Source organism: Microtus ochrogaster, chromosome 24, assembly GCF_000317375.1.
Source record: "Microtus ochrogaster isolate Prairie Vole_2 chromosome 24, MicOch1.0, whole genome shotgun sequence".
Taxonomy (NCBI): domain Eukaryota; kingdom Metazoa; phylum Chordata; class Mammalia; order Rodentia; family Cricetidae; genus Microtus; species Microtus ochrogaster.
In genome coordinates, this window is record NC_022024.1 from 8,607,530 (window position 1) to 8,620,963 (window position 13,434).

Sequence of the window (13,434 nt, forward strand, 5' to 3'; positions counted from 1 at the left end):
CCAGCACCCGGCTCAGGGCTCCAGCACTTACTCTCGGTGCCACTCATAGATCTGCTGAATGTTTCCAAACACAATCCTGTCACGACCTCGGAGACTCTCCGGGACCCCCTGAGTAGCCATGGTAGCCATGTAACCCTGTAGGAAGGATGAGATGGTACTATGAGCACGTGACCTCGGCTCCGGGTGGCCCTAACACAAAGTCCAGAAGTACAGGGTGCCAGGAAGGTGGTACAGAGGAGTACCATCTCTTGAAAATAGCCCCAGACAGAGGGAAAGAGCAAGTGGGCCGTGGCTGGGAAGGAGAAGAGAGAACTACCTCTACAATCTGTCCCAAGTCATCCACATACATTTTTTCTGTTTCTACCAGCTCGCTCAGGACAAACCTAGGGGGTACAAGGCAATACGAGGATGCCGTCACTTAAGAATGGAGACCTTCTTAATGTAGCCAGTTCTTCGTAGACTAAATGAGCCTCATCACCACAGCCACCCTCCGAGGGCTGTAAATGCGAGGGCTCTATGGGCGTTCAGCAACTGGAGCGCGCTGTGGACTTACATACTCCTTTCCAGGGCTACCCTCTTCTGTTCTTCCTCATTCTGGGGGGCTTGAGACAAAGTCTCCTCTTCAGGTGCCTGGAAGGCAAAGGCATCCCAGGGCAAAAAGGGATACTTTCTCAGTGAGGAGAGCCTTCTCAGATCTATATTCATTCCTTGGGTTTTTTTTGGGGGGGGGTTTTGTTTGTTTTTTAAAGATTTGTGTTTCAAGACAGGGTCTAAGTAGCTCTGGCTGTCCTGGAACTCACTATATAAACCAGGTTGGCCTTGAACCTACAGAGATCCACCGGCTTCTGCCTCCTGAGAGCTGGGATTAAAGGTGTGGGTTACCATACCTGGCTTAAGATGATATTATTATTATTGTTATTATATTTATAGGTTTTGGGGGTATCACTGTGTGCTGGTACCCACAGAGATCAGAAGAGGGTGCTGTTTCCTTTGGGTTTGGAGATACAGGTCCTTGTGAGTCACGTGGGTGCTAGGCCCTAAACTTGGGTCTTCAGGAAGAGTAGTGTGCTTAACCACTGAGCCATGTCTCCAGCTGTTGTTTGATTGGCTTTGAAACATGATCTCATGTAGCCCAGGAGGGCCCGGAACTTGAATATAGCTGAAGTTGGCCCTGAACAGGTGCATGCCCAGTGCCCCATTTTATTTCTTCATACCTGTGTCTTGTCCCCAGGACCCTCCAACAACGTAGTCAACAAGGTTAGCTCTGGCAACCCTTCTCCTGTGGCTAGCGTCGGTTCCAGCATCCAGTTCTAAGGCCAGACAGAGTCCCTGAGGTCATGAACAGTAGGCGGGCTCCCCAGTGACCCCAACCTGCTGCCCTCTTTCCCAGGGTCGTTCTTGATCGCCCTGCTTCCGTGGCACTCCCTGCTCACCTCATATTGTCCCGTTTGACCACTGTCTGCCTCAGTTTCCACACTGAGACAATGTTTGGAATGATCCAACCATTTCCTCAGGCCACTTACTGGCCCAGGGGGGACCGGAGAACAGGGGTGAGAGCTGAGGCCAGAGCTGGGGCCAGATGGGGCAGCTAGACCTGAGGCAGCGGATGCTGATCTGCTCCCCTCACTACCCGCAATGGAATAGGATTCTAGTGGGAGGAAAAAGACAGCAGCTGATGGACATCGCCCCAGCTCCAGACTTAGGGTGCCAGGGGAACTTCCAGACTGACCTCTGTGATGTTCAGACCCTGCCTTCCAGGGTCCCCTCTTTTGCCAACCCTCATTTGAATTGGCCAGGAGAGAAATCTTTGCAAGGCAGGCTGGGGTGGAAGGGCAGTAAACACCTGGCTTCAGGGCCTGTACTCCCCCACTTCCATGTGGAGGTCCCCATACCCTGAGCATAGCACAGATATGGGGGTGGGGGCAGCCATCTGGGCAGATACTGGAGACTGGGGGGTAGCCATCTGCTTTCCTACAACACTCCCCCTTCCAATAGGTACAGACCATTCTCCCAGAGAGGGGTGAGGACAAAAGAGCTCAGCTGTCTGCCACCCCCAGGCCCCTCCTCCTCCAACTGAAGTGATTACTATATAATTTTTTTTTTGAACAGCCCACCTTTCCAGCACACGCATACACGCAACAGAGGGGACAGAGAGGGTAGCACAGCAGGGTTATCTTTGGCCAACAACTGCGAAGAGCTGCAGCGAGTTCTTATAAAGCTTACAGTTACCCACCCACCCCAGTCCGTCATTCCTCTGCTCTCTTTTCTGCAGACTTTTCAGCCAAGTGATTTGAGGGTAAATACTTGTTTCTAGACCTAAGAAGACCGTGAGAGAATGTTTTCCTCCTAGCCTGCTGATTATAGGAAAGAGATGAGTCCTCGGACCCTTCCTCAACTTGAATGAGTAGAAACCGAGTAGAAAGGGCCTTAGATAGTCTCTGTTAAATCACTTTCCTGGAAAACACAGGTTCCATCCCTAAATCCCTAGGGCCGGAGCAAGCAGATGCCCCAAACCCCAGCTCGAGTCACCCCCCCAACTCAACGCTGCCCCCCAAGACCTCGCACTCACCACGTCCCCCCCGGGCGAAGCAGCAGCCGCATTTTGCCAGCACTTTTCGAATCACACGGGGACAGGCACAGCGACCCCCTTTGTGACCCCCCCGCATGGCGCCCGGGCCCCCCCGCACCCCCCACCCGGGCCGGCCATGCAGGGGGAATCACGGGGGGCGGGGCGGGGACGGCGCAGGGCGCACACCCCCCTCCCTCCCACCGGGGGCCAGGCTTGGGGAGGGGGGGGTCGGAAAGGGATGGGAAGCGGGGGTCCAGGAGTAGACGGAAGTCGGGGCAGGGGAGTCTGGAGGGAGGGCCGTGCGGGGCTGGGCCGCGGAGTTGGGCGGGGAGGGTTTCCGGAACCCGGGCGGTGCGGGGCCCAGGGTCCAGATGTCCAGCCAGAGGGAGGGACAGTGGGGGGAGGCCCGGCCGGGATGCGACAGCAGCTCCAGCTCCGTCTCCGGCCCCGGCTTAGAGGTGGCTCTAGGCCCGGGCGGGGTAGTGCGGGGGCCGACTCCCGGAGCCACTGGAGGTGCGCGGGTCCGGGCAGAGCGGCGAGCGGAATAACAGGCCGGGCCGCGGTGCAGCCGCGGGGAGGGGCCTCTGGGCCCAGCTCCGCCTCCCCCGCGCTCCCCCAGCCCCCTCCCCCAGGCACCACCGAGCTCCCACTCCACGTCCCGAGACCTCCACCAATCCTCCCTGCCTGGGCTCCCCCGCCCGCCCGCGATCCTGCTCCCTCTGGCACCCCAGCTGCGACTGCGGGGCGCTGGGTTAGGCGAGAAGCCTGGAGGTGGGGTCTGCCTCGGTCTCCCCTTGGCCTCTGAGATGAAGGATTCACTAGATGGGGCCTTGGCTTGTGTGAAACGTTCTGGGGTTCTGGCTGTCTCCCCGCGCCCCACGCAGGGCATGCGTGTTTGGGGAACACTTTGTGAGGAACACAAGCCAGGTGCCGCCCTCTCCCCCGACCCTTCTTTTCCTCCAGGCCCCAGAACTCCAAGCTAAAACTAATCACCAATTAAGGCGAAGTCCAGGCGCCTGAGCTGGCCGAGGGCCAGGGGTGGGGCGCGGGGACACTCCACTCCGCCTTCGGGGGCTTGGGACCCGCCGAAGTGAGGACACACATCGGGCTAGAAGGCGAAGAGAAGCGTGGTGTCTGCGATTAAATGGTCCCATGCACATTAGGTACAGACCTTTATGTTAATATGAACAGCATCTATTTGAAGTCACCACTTTGCGCAGGAGGGCAAACTGTGCCCCACCCAAGCCCAGCTTCTTACCCGGCTGCAAAGCCCAGGCGCGGACCTCAGGTTCGCGCTCCCCTCTTTGATCCTCCTCGGTACAATCACTCTCTGTCTTGGTACTCCCAGGCCCTAAGGAATCTCTCTTCGGGGACTGCGGGGACAAAGTCACTGTAAGGAACCCCCTCCTAGGTTGCCTTGACCTCCCCCTTCCTCTCTCCCTCCTGTCAAACAGCACATTATTCTGAAAGGTTCAACATGAACCTGGCCTATGGCCTTTATAACCGAACTTATGGACCCTGCGACTGCTCCATACAACTTTTGTATGCGGGTAAACTGAGTCATTGAGTGCAATTCTCCTAAAGTCCCCTAAAGACCCCACCCCACCCCACCCGCGGTCCCTCCTTCTTACCCCCTCCTGCCCGGGTACGGCGCATGCGCGCAGCATGCCCCCCATGACCCCCAGTATCCGGTCAGTGCGGCCAGGGGTGGGGCGGTCCGGGGGCTTCATGCTGGACCCCTACCCTGCTTCAGGTTTCAGGGCCGAGGGGCTACGGAAGCTGGGGGGCTCTGAGGCCTGCGCGCGTCCGGGGAGTTGCTTCTGCCGAATCCGCCCCCCTGCCCGGCTCCGCCCCCGCTCCCACCGCAGCCAAACTTCGCAAAAGGGGTAGGGATGTTCCTTTCTCCACAAACGGAGTTGAACAACAAACAAACCCCTCTTAGTCCCGATTCCATCCATCGAAGTGCGGCCTAGGGCTTTGCAGGGTTATTGCAGCGCCCAGCATTAGCTCCATCCTGTTCTCCAAGGTCCCCGGAGGTAAAGGGACTGTGTGGGCTCGCAAGGATTCCCCATTCCCCCATCTCTTCCTCAGTAGGTCCTGCTCCCCACCCCTTACCCTGTCCAAGGAGCAGAGAACGGGTGTGGCATAGAGTTGCATATTTTACTTTATTTTTATTAAATTAAAAGCTACAGTCTGGCAGCAATTCCAGAACAGGGTGAGGAGGCTCCTTATAGGGGCAGGGAAGAGCGAGGGAAAGACAGACTGACAGAGACAGACACAGGAGAGAAAGGATCCGTTAAGGTAGGACTACTGTTATCTTCACACACAGCTGGCAGGGGGAGGCAGCTAATATCAGTCCAATGAAACAGTACAGTACTGAGGGGCTGGAGCTCAAGAGACCTCCATCCTCCCTACCCAGGTCCTTTCTCAGCTTAGTCACTGGAGCACAGTACATACCAGGAGAAGCCTAGGACACTGGAGGAGCAGGGGCGTAGAGTATGTACACGGAGTGCAGGGAGGGGAGCCTTGGAAACCAGCCTCTGCCAGAGGGGAGTGGCTCAAAGGGCACAGAAGCACTCGGCCAATGGGGGGCAGGGGAAGGGACTGTCCCTTTCCCCACTGAACTCCCACCCCAGTCAGACAAATCCCCTCGTGGGTGTGTGGGGGCAGAGAGAGAGGAGAAGAGAGGCTTCCGTTGGATCCTAGTGAAGAGGACGGCAGGGGCCTTGGCAAGGGGGACGTCCTTCAGTCATCTGTGATACCCTTGGCTCTCAGTTCCTCTTGCACCCTGGTCAGGTAGGTGGGATCCGGATACCCAAACCTGGGCAAAGAGAAACGAGGGTCAGAGTTAGCTGTTTGGACTCGCTCATTACTACCCACCCTCATTTCGAGAGATTCAGTAGAGGGCAAATTCAGACCCGTCCCCACTTCTCCAGAACCAAGGTAAGCTAGAGTCTGCGGGGGTTTTTTGTTTTGTTTTGTTTTTGTTTTGTTTGGTAAAATGAACACATGAGGACCAGGATGAAAACAGAATGAGGAAGTGGGGGGTGGTCTTCTCCAGTTAGGAGACTCCCAGAAGAGAGGATAGAGAACTCCCCAAAGTAGAAATGGAAAGAAGGGGAGGAGGCAGGGGGAGGGAAATGAGGAGGAGTCGCACAGCTGGGGTCCCCCTGTGCAGCTGGTCTTATGGTGGATGTCGTTCCAAGTGATGACATTGGGTCTCCCTGTAGTCATGGATGTCCCGATAGTGAAGGTGAGACGCTGGTCAAATGCCTTTCGGAACAGGGTCAGCACCTTGTTGCCCTCGGGGCAGTCCGGGAGGTAGGCCACCCGTGTGGTACCAGGATACCGAACTCCTGGGTTCGGGTGTTCAGCCTGAGAGGAAGGGAGGCAGAGTGGGTAAAAAGCAGCTGGCGGGGGGGGGGGGGGGGTGTCTCCAAAGGCCTGGGTATGGCAAGGATGGCTTTGGGGCCTGGCCAGGAAGCCTGTTTCTGGACATGATTCTTACTATTAATCCCTCAGGTCTCAATTCAGGAGCAAATGGACTCTCAGAAGTGACAGAAATTACTTTCCAGATAACGCAGCAAAAATGTGACAAAAAAATTTATCTTTTGCCATTCCCTCCTCCTCTACCTAAAATACTAATGCTTCTGCCACTGCCTCATGTCTCTACTTCTGTTTCTTCCTTTCAGAGTCTCTGTCCCTCTGTGACCCAGCTGCACATGACTCTGTCCAGCAGGAAGACATTTACCTTCAACTGTCACCAAGCTTTTATTGTCTCATAATTCAGAACACAGTAGCACCCCAGTTGTTAGGATGGCCAGGTCCCCTTCCTGTTGGGCCCGCCTGTACCTGGGTCACCAACTCCAGAGACGTTCCCTTGGTCAAGACTATGGGTCATATCCTCACAAGTCAGGTTACAAGTGTTCAAGCCTTTCTGTCATACCTGGTTTTCAGGGTTTTGTTTTATTTCCTTGTTTGATTTGGTTTTGTTAGGGGCAGGGATTGAACTCAGGGCTCCCCATATGCTAGACATGTGCGCTACCACTGAGCTACACTCTAGCCCTCATACTTAAGTTTTACATGTGCCTTTGGGTCATGATGATAAAAAAGCTGGCCCTCAAGGAAACACCCCCTCCCCAGCTCCAGAGCACCAATTCCTAAGGCATGCTGGGGGATAGCAAGAGTTCGCCATGTCTAACAACCTACTTCCCACATCACCTATTTCTTCTTACCCCCTGGACACCGGGCGGGAAGACATACTGGATGACAATGGTGCCGTACTTCTCATAGCTGGGTAGCAGGAGGGTGGCATCCTTGGAGACCAGCATCCGCCCATTCTGGGGCTGGTTGCCCACCAGCTGCCCATAGAATCGGCCACACATGGGGCAGGCTTTTTTCACCTGCAGGGCCCGCGTGATGCAGCCCTCACAGAAAGAGTGCCGGCACTTCTCCAATGTCTTGGCATTCTGGATCTCCCCCAGGCAGATGGGGCAGGTGCTTTCCTGTTCTTCAGCCTCCTCCCGAAGACGAGGAGGAAGTGGAGGGGGCAGGGGAGGAGGAGGAGGGGGGAGCCCTCTTGCTCCTGGGGGCAGGAGTGGGGCTGCTCGAAGAGGAGGTGGACCTGGGCGGTGCAGCTCAGGGTGCTCCCCACCACCCCCCAAAGCCAGGCAGCCCATGAGCTCCCCCTGCCTCTGAGCTTTCTTCAGCTCTTTCTCGGCCTCTTTCAGTAGCCCCTTGAGAGCCTTCCGGGCCAGGTAGAGCCCATTGGGAGGGGCTGGGGGAGGACCCTGTGGGGAAAGCTGGAGCACGTAGATGTCAGAAGTCTCGCCATCTATGAGGATGGACACTCGGTGCTCCTCCCGAAGCCGGGCCAGCCGGGCTGGGGTCTCCTTGCTCAGGAAGTCCCACACAGGCTTGGAGACAGTCACTTTGTTCTTGCAGGTGCCTCCACAGGCTGCCATTCTGGACAGGACGAACGACACTGCCCCCAGGGTGAAAGGGACTCAGAGTGGGGAGTCCCCACATGACACATATAAGTGCCTCCTACTTCAGGCTCCTCCCAAACCCCACATTACCTCCTGCTTTCCTCAAAGGCAACCCCCAACACCTCCTGCAAACTGGTTTTCTACCTCCCCTACTCTCCCATAGTCCCAGCACCTGCCGGGGGACAAGCCTTTCTGTTGTCAGCATTATCTAAGCCAAGCACCAACCTTGCTTGCTCCTTTCACTTCTCCCCTGCCCACAACAACCTGGCCCTTCCCCTTCCCCCTCAGCTCTTCAAACAGGGAGGGAGACTTCCCACCCTCCCTTTCTGCTCACTTTGATCCGGAAGAGCTTAGAATTGGCATGCAGGCACACTCCTTTTCCCTGCTACTTGGAGATTATGTGGCCTAGAGGATGAGAAAGAAAAGGAAGAAACCATGTCTCTGACCCCCACAGGCCCCCACTCAGGAGCCCTTGAAACAGGCAAGAACCTGGAGTAGGGCTCCAAGGCATGGGATTCCTTGGAACATGGGAGGAACACAAACTGAGGTTCTCTTGGGGTGCAGGTACCTGAAAGGACCATGGAAGATGGTGGCAGAAGTCCACTTCCACTTTCAGCTGACCAGAGCTGGGGACCAGGAAGGTAAAGACTTAATGACAGTATTTCCTCAGTCAACCCAGAAACAAAACACGTCTGTGTCCTCGCCTCCCTGCAGAAGGCCATGCCGAGCCGCTCAGAGTCACTCAGGGGACTTCAGCAGGTTAACTCCTTTTTCCCCCAGTGCAGAGAGAGACATAGTCTAGGTGCAGATAATAGCCCTCGGGATGAAGGTCGTAGTTGCCTCCTCCCTCAGATTACACTGACAGAAATATTTCCTACTCTCCTCGGCTCATTTCTTTACTCTGCATTCTCAAATAATTCAAGTCCCTGTTGTTGACGGGGACCTTTCCTTGAGAGCCGAAGTCTGTTAGCGATGCCAGCAAAGTGATAGCGGTCCCTGCAATAACAAGTTCTCACTGTCACCTTTAAACCCATTGCTGTTGTCAGCTCTTGGGTCTGCATTTAGGAGGGGCGGGTCTCAAGCAGGAGCTCAGCTAGAGGGACCCCACGCTTCCCCGAGTCCTGTCACATTCAGCTCCGGGGCTGTTCCCACAACACAAAGTGCAGCTCAATTAGGAAGAGGGGCCATTAACGTGACCTCAATTCCTTGACTCATCCAAAGAAGAAGCCGCTATCCGTTTGTGCCTCCATCCTAAGGCCCTTAAGAGGAAACCCCAGAATCCCAGCCAGCATGGTTGTGCACGGTGAAATGCCCCCACCCCAGCAGAGAGGACCCAGGATCTAGGTGTCCTAGCTCCAAAAGCCCTGCTGGCACAGCACAGGGAGGCGGGGCCACAGTTCAGTCTGGTCTAGCATTCCTCTGGGGCAAACCAGGCCGGACACGAGACTCGTCTCTCCTGCCAGACAGCGGCCACCAGCAGGGAAGGCGAGGAAGGGCAAGGGTCCCCTGGGGGTGTCTACCGACGCACCCCCGCCCTTCTCCCCCAGGCCTGCCCCCAGACCCATCCAACCCGAAACCGACTCCCGCATTCCTACTCGAGGAAGCCCCGAGTCCCCGCGCTGGGTGAGGGCGTGTGTCCACCCGACTGCGGCCCTCCGAACCCCCGAATGGAGGCCGGGGCTGGAGGTGCCGGCAGGACGATGGGCCCAGCCCCGGCGCCGCCCGCTCCCGGCGCCGCGCGCGCCCGGGGGGTCGAAGGCGGAGGAGGGGGCGGAGGGAAGCGGGGGGCTTGTGCGGCTGCGGGCCGGGCTTGGGGGGCACGCGGTGGGTGTGGGGGCGCCGGGCTCACCTACCTCCCGTCAGCGCCGCCATTGCGGGTCACATGACTGAGGCTGTTGCTGGGATGACGGTCCGGGCCTTAGCAACAAGGGGCGGGGGAAGACCCCGAGAGGGTGGAAGGGGATGCCGGGGTGCAGGCTGAGCGAGAGGAGGGAGGACAGCACCCTCTCCCCTCGGCGGGTGATAGTTACCGTTTCCTTTGACCCCTCCTGCCCGGGAGCCCCTGCCTCTCTGCCCCAGAACAAAAAATGGAGGCGCAGATCCAGTCTTCGGAGGGAGGGGTGGCGTCATGTAACCGAGGGTAGGAGGTTAAATCCCTGAGAAACGCCACTCTTTTGGCGTCCCCCTCCCGGAGGAGCCCTCTCCCCTTTCCTTTCCCAGTCAGCTGCGTGACACCTCTGGGAACTGGTAGTGGATGGGTGCGTGAGCGGTGCCGGCGGGTGTATGGATTTGGAGGGGAGGGCGATCTGTAAGAGCTTTAGAGGAAAGATGTTGGATGGGAAGAGTTTTAGTAAAAAGAAAACATTGGTACTACACAATAAACCCTGTGACTAAACTATCTCCATCCCTCCCTCAACTCTGCCTCCTTCTAGAGCGTTACCTCCGGTGACCCCCCACAGCCTGTTGCCAGATGGGGACTGGTGACTAGTTTTCCACAAATAGAGACACAGGTTGGTGCAAAATGCGAAGTGAACAGTTTCTTAATTTAAAAAAAAAAAAATGGCTTGGGGTGGTGTTGGTGTCAAGTACGTGGCTCAAATAGAGTTAAAAATTCCCAAAGAAAAAAACCTCTGCTCTGCTCCGCTTCCCAGCAGAACAGTCTCCGCCTCCTGCAACTCGCTTCCCTGGGGCCACATCAAGCCAGGTTTTTCCACCAGCCAAAAGACCTCAGCCAAGACGTACTGAATCTCCCAGACCAGCAACAACCACGTCATCCACCCCTTTCCATCCCCTCCCCCCTGAACTAGAGGACTGGTCACTCCTTCACTTTCCCAGGACCCTGCTGTACTCTCCCTGCCCTCTAAGTACACAGCTTTCCCAGGAAGCCTGGGTGAGCAGAGCATTGCTTCCCAAATAGCTGGTACGAAGTTAGGAGATGGAGTAATCAGAGCCCTGGGGAAGAGAGCCGCATCATCTCCATCCTAGACACCACTACTTCTCAATCACCACGAAGTTGAGGAATGTGTCCCACTCCCGTGTCTCCACTCCTCCACACCTCTAAATCCACAGCCACTTAGAAACCTCCCACAAACCCGGGAGCCCAATAACACCTTGAAGACCAATACTTTATTTTGGGGGTTTTTCTTTTTCCTTTTTTTTTTTTTTTTTGGTTTTTCCAGACAGGGTTTCTCTGTGGTTTTGGAGCCTGTCCTGGAACTAGCTCTTGTAGACCAGGCTGGTCTCGAACTCACAGAGATCCGCCTGCCTCTGCCTCCCGAGTGCTGGGATTAAAGGCGTGCGCCACCACCGCCCGGCTTGTTTTTGTTTTTCAAGACAAGGTTTCTCTGTAGCTTGGGGGCCTGTCCTCTTGTAGACCAGGTTGGCCTCGAACTCACAGAGATCCACCTGCCTTCTGCCTCCCGAGTGCTGGGATTAAAGGCATGTGCCACCAACCCATGGCCATTCTTCAGCGTTTTCAAAGGGAAAAAAAAAAAACTTCTGTGAATTATTAGGATTGAATAATTTATTTTATTGTGATATTGGGAGTAAATACAGATATTTTATTACTAAAATAAAAATGATGGAAAACAAGCAATAAATGAAGATGACCACACTACCCATAATACACAACCTCAAGGTTAGAGAATCCAGTTCTAAAGAACGGCTGCTGGTGTCACAGGGCTTTATTGCATTGACAGGGGAGAGGGTGACTGTGGGCTGGAAGAGGTCCAGCAGGTAGGTCCCTCCCACCCGACTGGGCATTCCTTTTGCTGCCTACTTTGGTGTAAAGGAGAAAGGGGAGCTTCTCCCTGAGGACCTTCATGGCTTATGAGACTGACTGGTCAGGCCAGCTACACAGCACTGTCCACCCCGACCCCACCCCCAGAGTGTGGAGGTCTGTCTTGGTTCCGAAGGCTCTGGGCAGAGACAAAAACAATCTATCTCATCATCTTTTTCCCCAAGACAGTCTCCTGTATCCTTGGCTGGCCTCAGCCAAGCCATGCTACTGGGGATGACCTTGAATACCTGATCCCCCCCCCCAGTGCTAAGATCATATATATGCACCACCACACCTGGTTTACGAGGCTGGGGATGGAACCCAGAGCTTTGTACATGCAAGGCAAGCACTCTACCAACTGAGTTATAATCTCCAGTGCTCAAACCCATATTTTTTTTTTTTTTGAGTTTTCCTGAGACCATGTCTCACTCTGTAGCCCAGGCTGCCCACGCTAGCCTTGAACTCTCACTAACTCTGCCACAGCCTCCTGAGTGCTGGGTTGTACGGGCATGAGCTGCCATGCCGGAGCTCCTCTCCATTCTGAGGATATCACGCACTAACTCAGCTATCTTTGGAAGGGACTGGGTGATTGAGTTATGGCTCTGACTCCTCTCTGGGGGTGGGAAGTGAAGATGACAAAGAGGCCATCTGTCCCCTGGGAGACACATTAGCAGTGAAAGATGGGGCAGAAGGGAACAGAATAACAAATCCAACTAGAGAGAGTGTTTGAGAAGAGAGGACAAAGTGTGCTAGGTACCTATGTCCAGGGACTGGGGATGCTCCCATACTCAAGATGCCTAACCTCTTGAAATTATGTAAATTCCCACATGGAGCTAGAAAGGGACCTTGGGAGTAACTGGACAGGAAGAAGGAAAACTTCAATAGGGAATGAACCTTGCACTCCGACCTGTCCGCCCAGCCTCCGATGCGCCCCCTCCGAAGGCTCCACCCCCAGAGAAGGTGCAAGGTTCCTGGAGGTGCAGCAGCAGAGGCCCCACACCTGCCCCTAGGTTTGGGCACTGTTGGCCATGTACATGGGTACAGGTCAAAGTGGGGTGGGGTGGAGGAAGAGAATGGGCAGCAGTCAGTGATGACAGGGAACTTCTCCATTCTCTGTATGGTCACAAAAGTCCACTTAGGTCCTGCCTCTGTGAGGTGCCAGCCTGCTGACCACTGCCCACCTCACCTCCAGGCCAGTTGTCCATGTGTGAATGCCTGCACCCACATCTGAAGTTTCCTGAAAGCCCTCCATTCTGGGGCCTACAGGAAGGAAGCATGCCACAAAGAGTCCTATAAAGGTATCAGCAAAATCCTGACATTCAGTTTCTTCCACACAGCAAAGTGCATCCAGGGTAGTTGCTTGAGTCACGTCCACTGTCCAGTCAGGTCCCGAGGATAGCAAACAACCCCTACCCCAGCTCCTCCTATTTCATAGAAACAAGATACTTTTCAAAGATCAAGGCACTTAGGAGAGTCACAACAACACTCTAATGAAGCAAGAGGACTTACTGGGAGCAGGGAGAGCGGGCAGGAAAGCAGGTAAGGGGGAAAGGAGAGTGTATTTCTCGGCAGGAAAAGCCTATCCGCCAAAATGGAATGATTTGGATGGAAGGAACCTGCAGCCTGAATTTAGCAAAGAAGAGAAGGAACAGTAGCCAAATTCAGTTCCCCCAAGACTCTCAGAACCCGCCACCTTCAACATAAAGCAGCAATCACCACGGAGTCAGGCAGGCTCTTAGGCAAAGATGTTGGCAATAAAATCCAGGAATCGCTTAGCATACTGCTCAGGATGGACAGTCGAGATCTCTGCCCCCGCCTGTGAGAAGAAATAGGAACAATCTGTGAGGTGCCCGCCACCTTCCCCACTTCCGTCCTCCTTCAGCTGCTGCCCTGACACCAGAGCCTCTCTTTCCAGAGTCAGGCCAAGAAAGGAAAGGCTTAGGGGAACTCTCACCCCATGCTTGACAGTTTTGGCTGCATGAGCCGCTTTCTTCTTGGCATCATACTGTGTTAGAATGTCAATGAGACCCATGAAATACACCTCCTTCTGGGGGGCCCCTGGGGAGAGAGAAGCAATGAAGACAGGGGTCAATGAGACC

General features: G+C 55.3%; 3 protein-coding genes and 1 long non-coding RNA gene across 7 annotated transcripts in view; 1 reads left to right on the forward strand and 3 right to left on the reverse strand.

Moving 5' to 3' along the window:
* The window catches only part of Arhgef25 (Rho guanine nucleotide exchange factor 25), an 8,331-nt gene extending 3,998 nt beyond the window's left edge, over positions 1-4,333 (reverse strand). The window contains exons 1-7 of one of the 2 annotated variants that reach the window (XM_005357971.2): positions 4,201-4,333; positions 3,828-3,942; positions 1,434-1,648; positions 1,215-1,310; positions 554-630; positions 317-383; positions 32-135 (exon numbers count right to left, since the gene is read on the reverse strand). In XM_005357971.2, coding sequence (XP_005358028.1) covers positions 32-135; positions 317-383; positions 554-630; positions 1,215-1,310; positions 1,434-1,648; positions 3,828-3,942; positions 4,201-4,299 — 773 coding nt within the window. In that variant the 5' untranslated portion in view covers positions 4,300-4,333. Of the gene's footprint in view, positions 1-31; positions 136-316; positions 384-553; positions 631-1,214; positions 1,311-1,433; positions 1,649-2,569; positions 3,164-3,827; positions 3,943-4,200 lie in introns of those variants that run through there. The other variant, XM_005357972.2, reaches the window with a different exon arrangement.
* A 381-nt stretch (positions 4,334-4,714) lies between these two features.
* Positions 4,715-9,865, reverse strand: Dtx3 (deltex E3 ubiquitin ligase 3). 3 transcript variants are annotated; one of them, XM_013350301.2, is made up of 6 exons: positions 9,411-9,865; positions 8,126-8,183; positions 7,892-7,962; positions 6,805-7,534; positions 5,727-5,944; positions 4,715-5,390 (listed from the first exon to the last, which is right to left on the reverse strand). In XM_013350301.2, exons 3-6 carry the CDS (start codon positions 7,918-7,920, stop codon positions 5,315-5,317), a joined length of 1,053 nt encoding a protein of 350 aa, XP_013205755.1. In that variant the 5' UTR covers positions 7,921-7,962; positions 8,126-8,183; positions 9,411-9,865; the 3' UTR covers positions 4,715-5,314. The 3 variants fall into 3 exon arrangements, with proteins under 3 accessions (XP_013205755.1, XP_005358031.1, XP_026640377.1); XM_005357974.3 differs by having other exon boundaries at positions 6,805-7,553; positions 9,411-9,864; XM_026784576.1 differs by lacking the exon at positions 9,411-9,865 and adding an exon at positions 9,153-9,322.
* On the forward strand, positions 8,190-10,688 carry LOC113457374. The gene is made up of 3 exons (XR_003377965.1): positions 8,190-9,180; positions 9,990-10,067; positions 10,212-10,688. It is a non-coding gene; the product is annotated as an uncharacterized LOC113457374 (long non-coding RNA).
* Positions 10,689-11,769: 1,081 nt separating this feature from the next.
* Positions 11,770-13,434, reverse strand: part of Pip4k2c (phosphatidylinositol-5-phosphate 4-kinase type 2 gamma) — a 14,514-nt gene continuing 12,849 nt past the window's right edge. Inside the window, exons 9-10 of the mRNA XM_005357975.3 lie at positions 13,290-13,393; positions 11,770-13,151 (exon numbers count right to left, since the gene is read on the reverse strand). Of these exons, the coding sequence (XP_005358032.1) occupies positions 13,071-13,151; positions 13,290-13,393 (185 nt within the window). The 3' untranslated portion in view covers positions 11,770-13,070. The remainder of the gene's footprint in view (positions 13,152-13,289; positions 13,394-13,434) is intronic.

Bases quoted from the DNA above. Each gene is read 5' to 3' on its own strand.
- Dtx3 (XM_013350301.2), bottom strand. From the start codon at position 7,920: ATGCCAATTCTAAGCTCTTCCGGATCAAA. The intron at 7,535-7,891 runs GTGAGCAGAAAG...CGTCCTGTCCAG, and splicing joins CTAAGCTCTTCCGGATCAAA to AATGGCAGCCTGTGGAGGCA. The intron at 5,391-5,726 runs GTGCGACTCCTC...CTCTTTGCCCAG, and splicing joins TGCACAGGGGGACCCCAGCT to GTTTGGGTATCCGGATCCCA.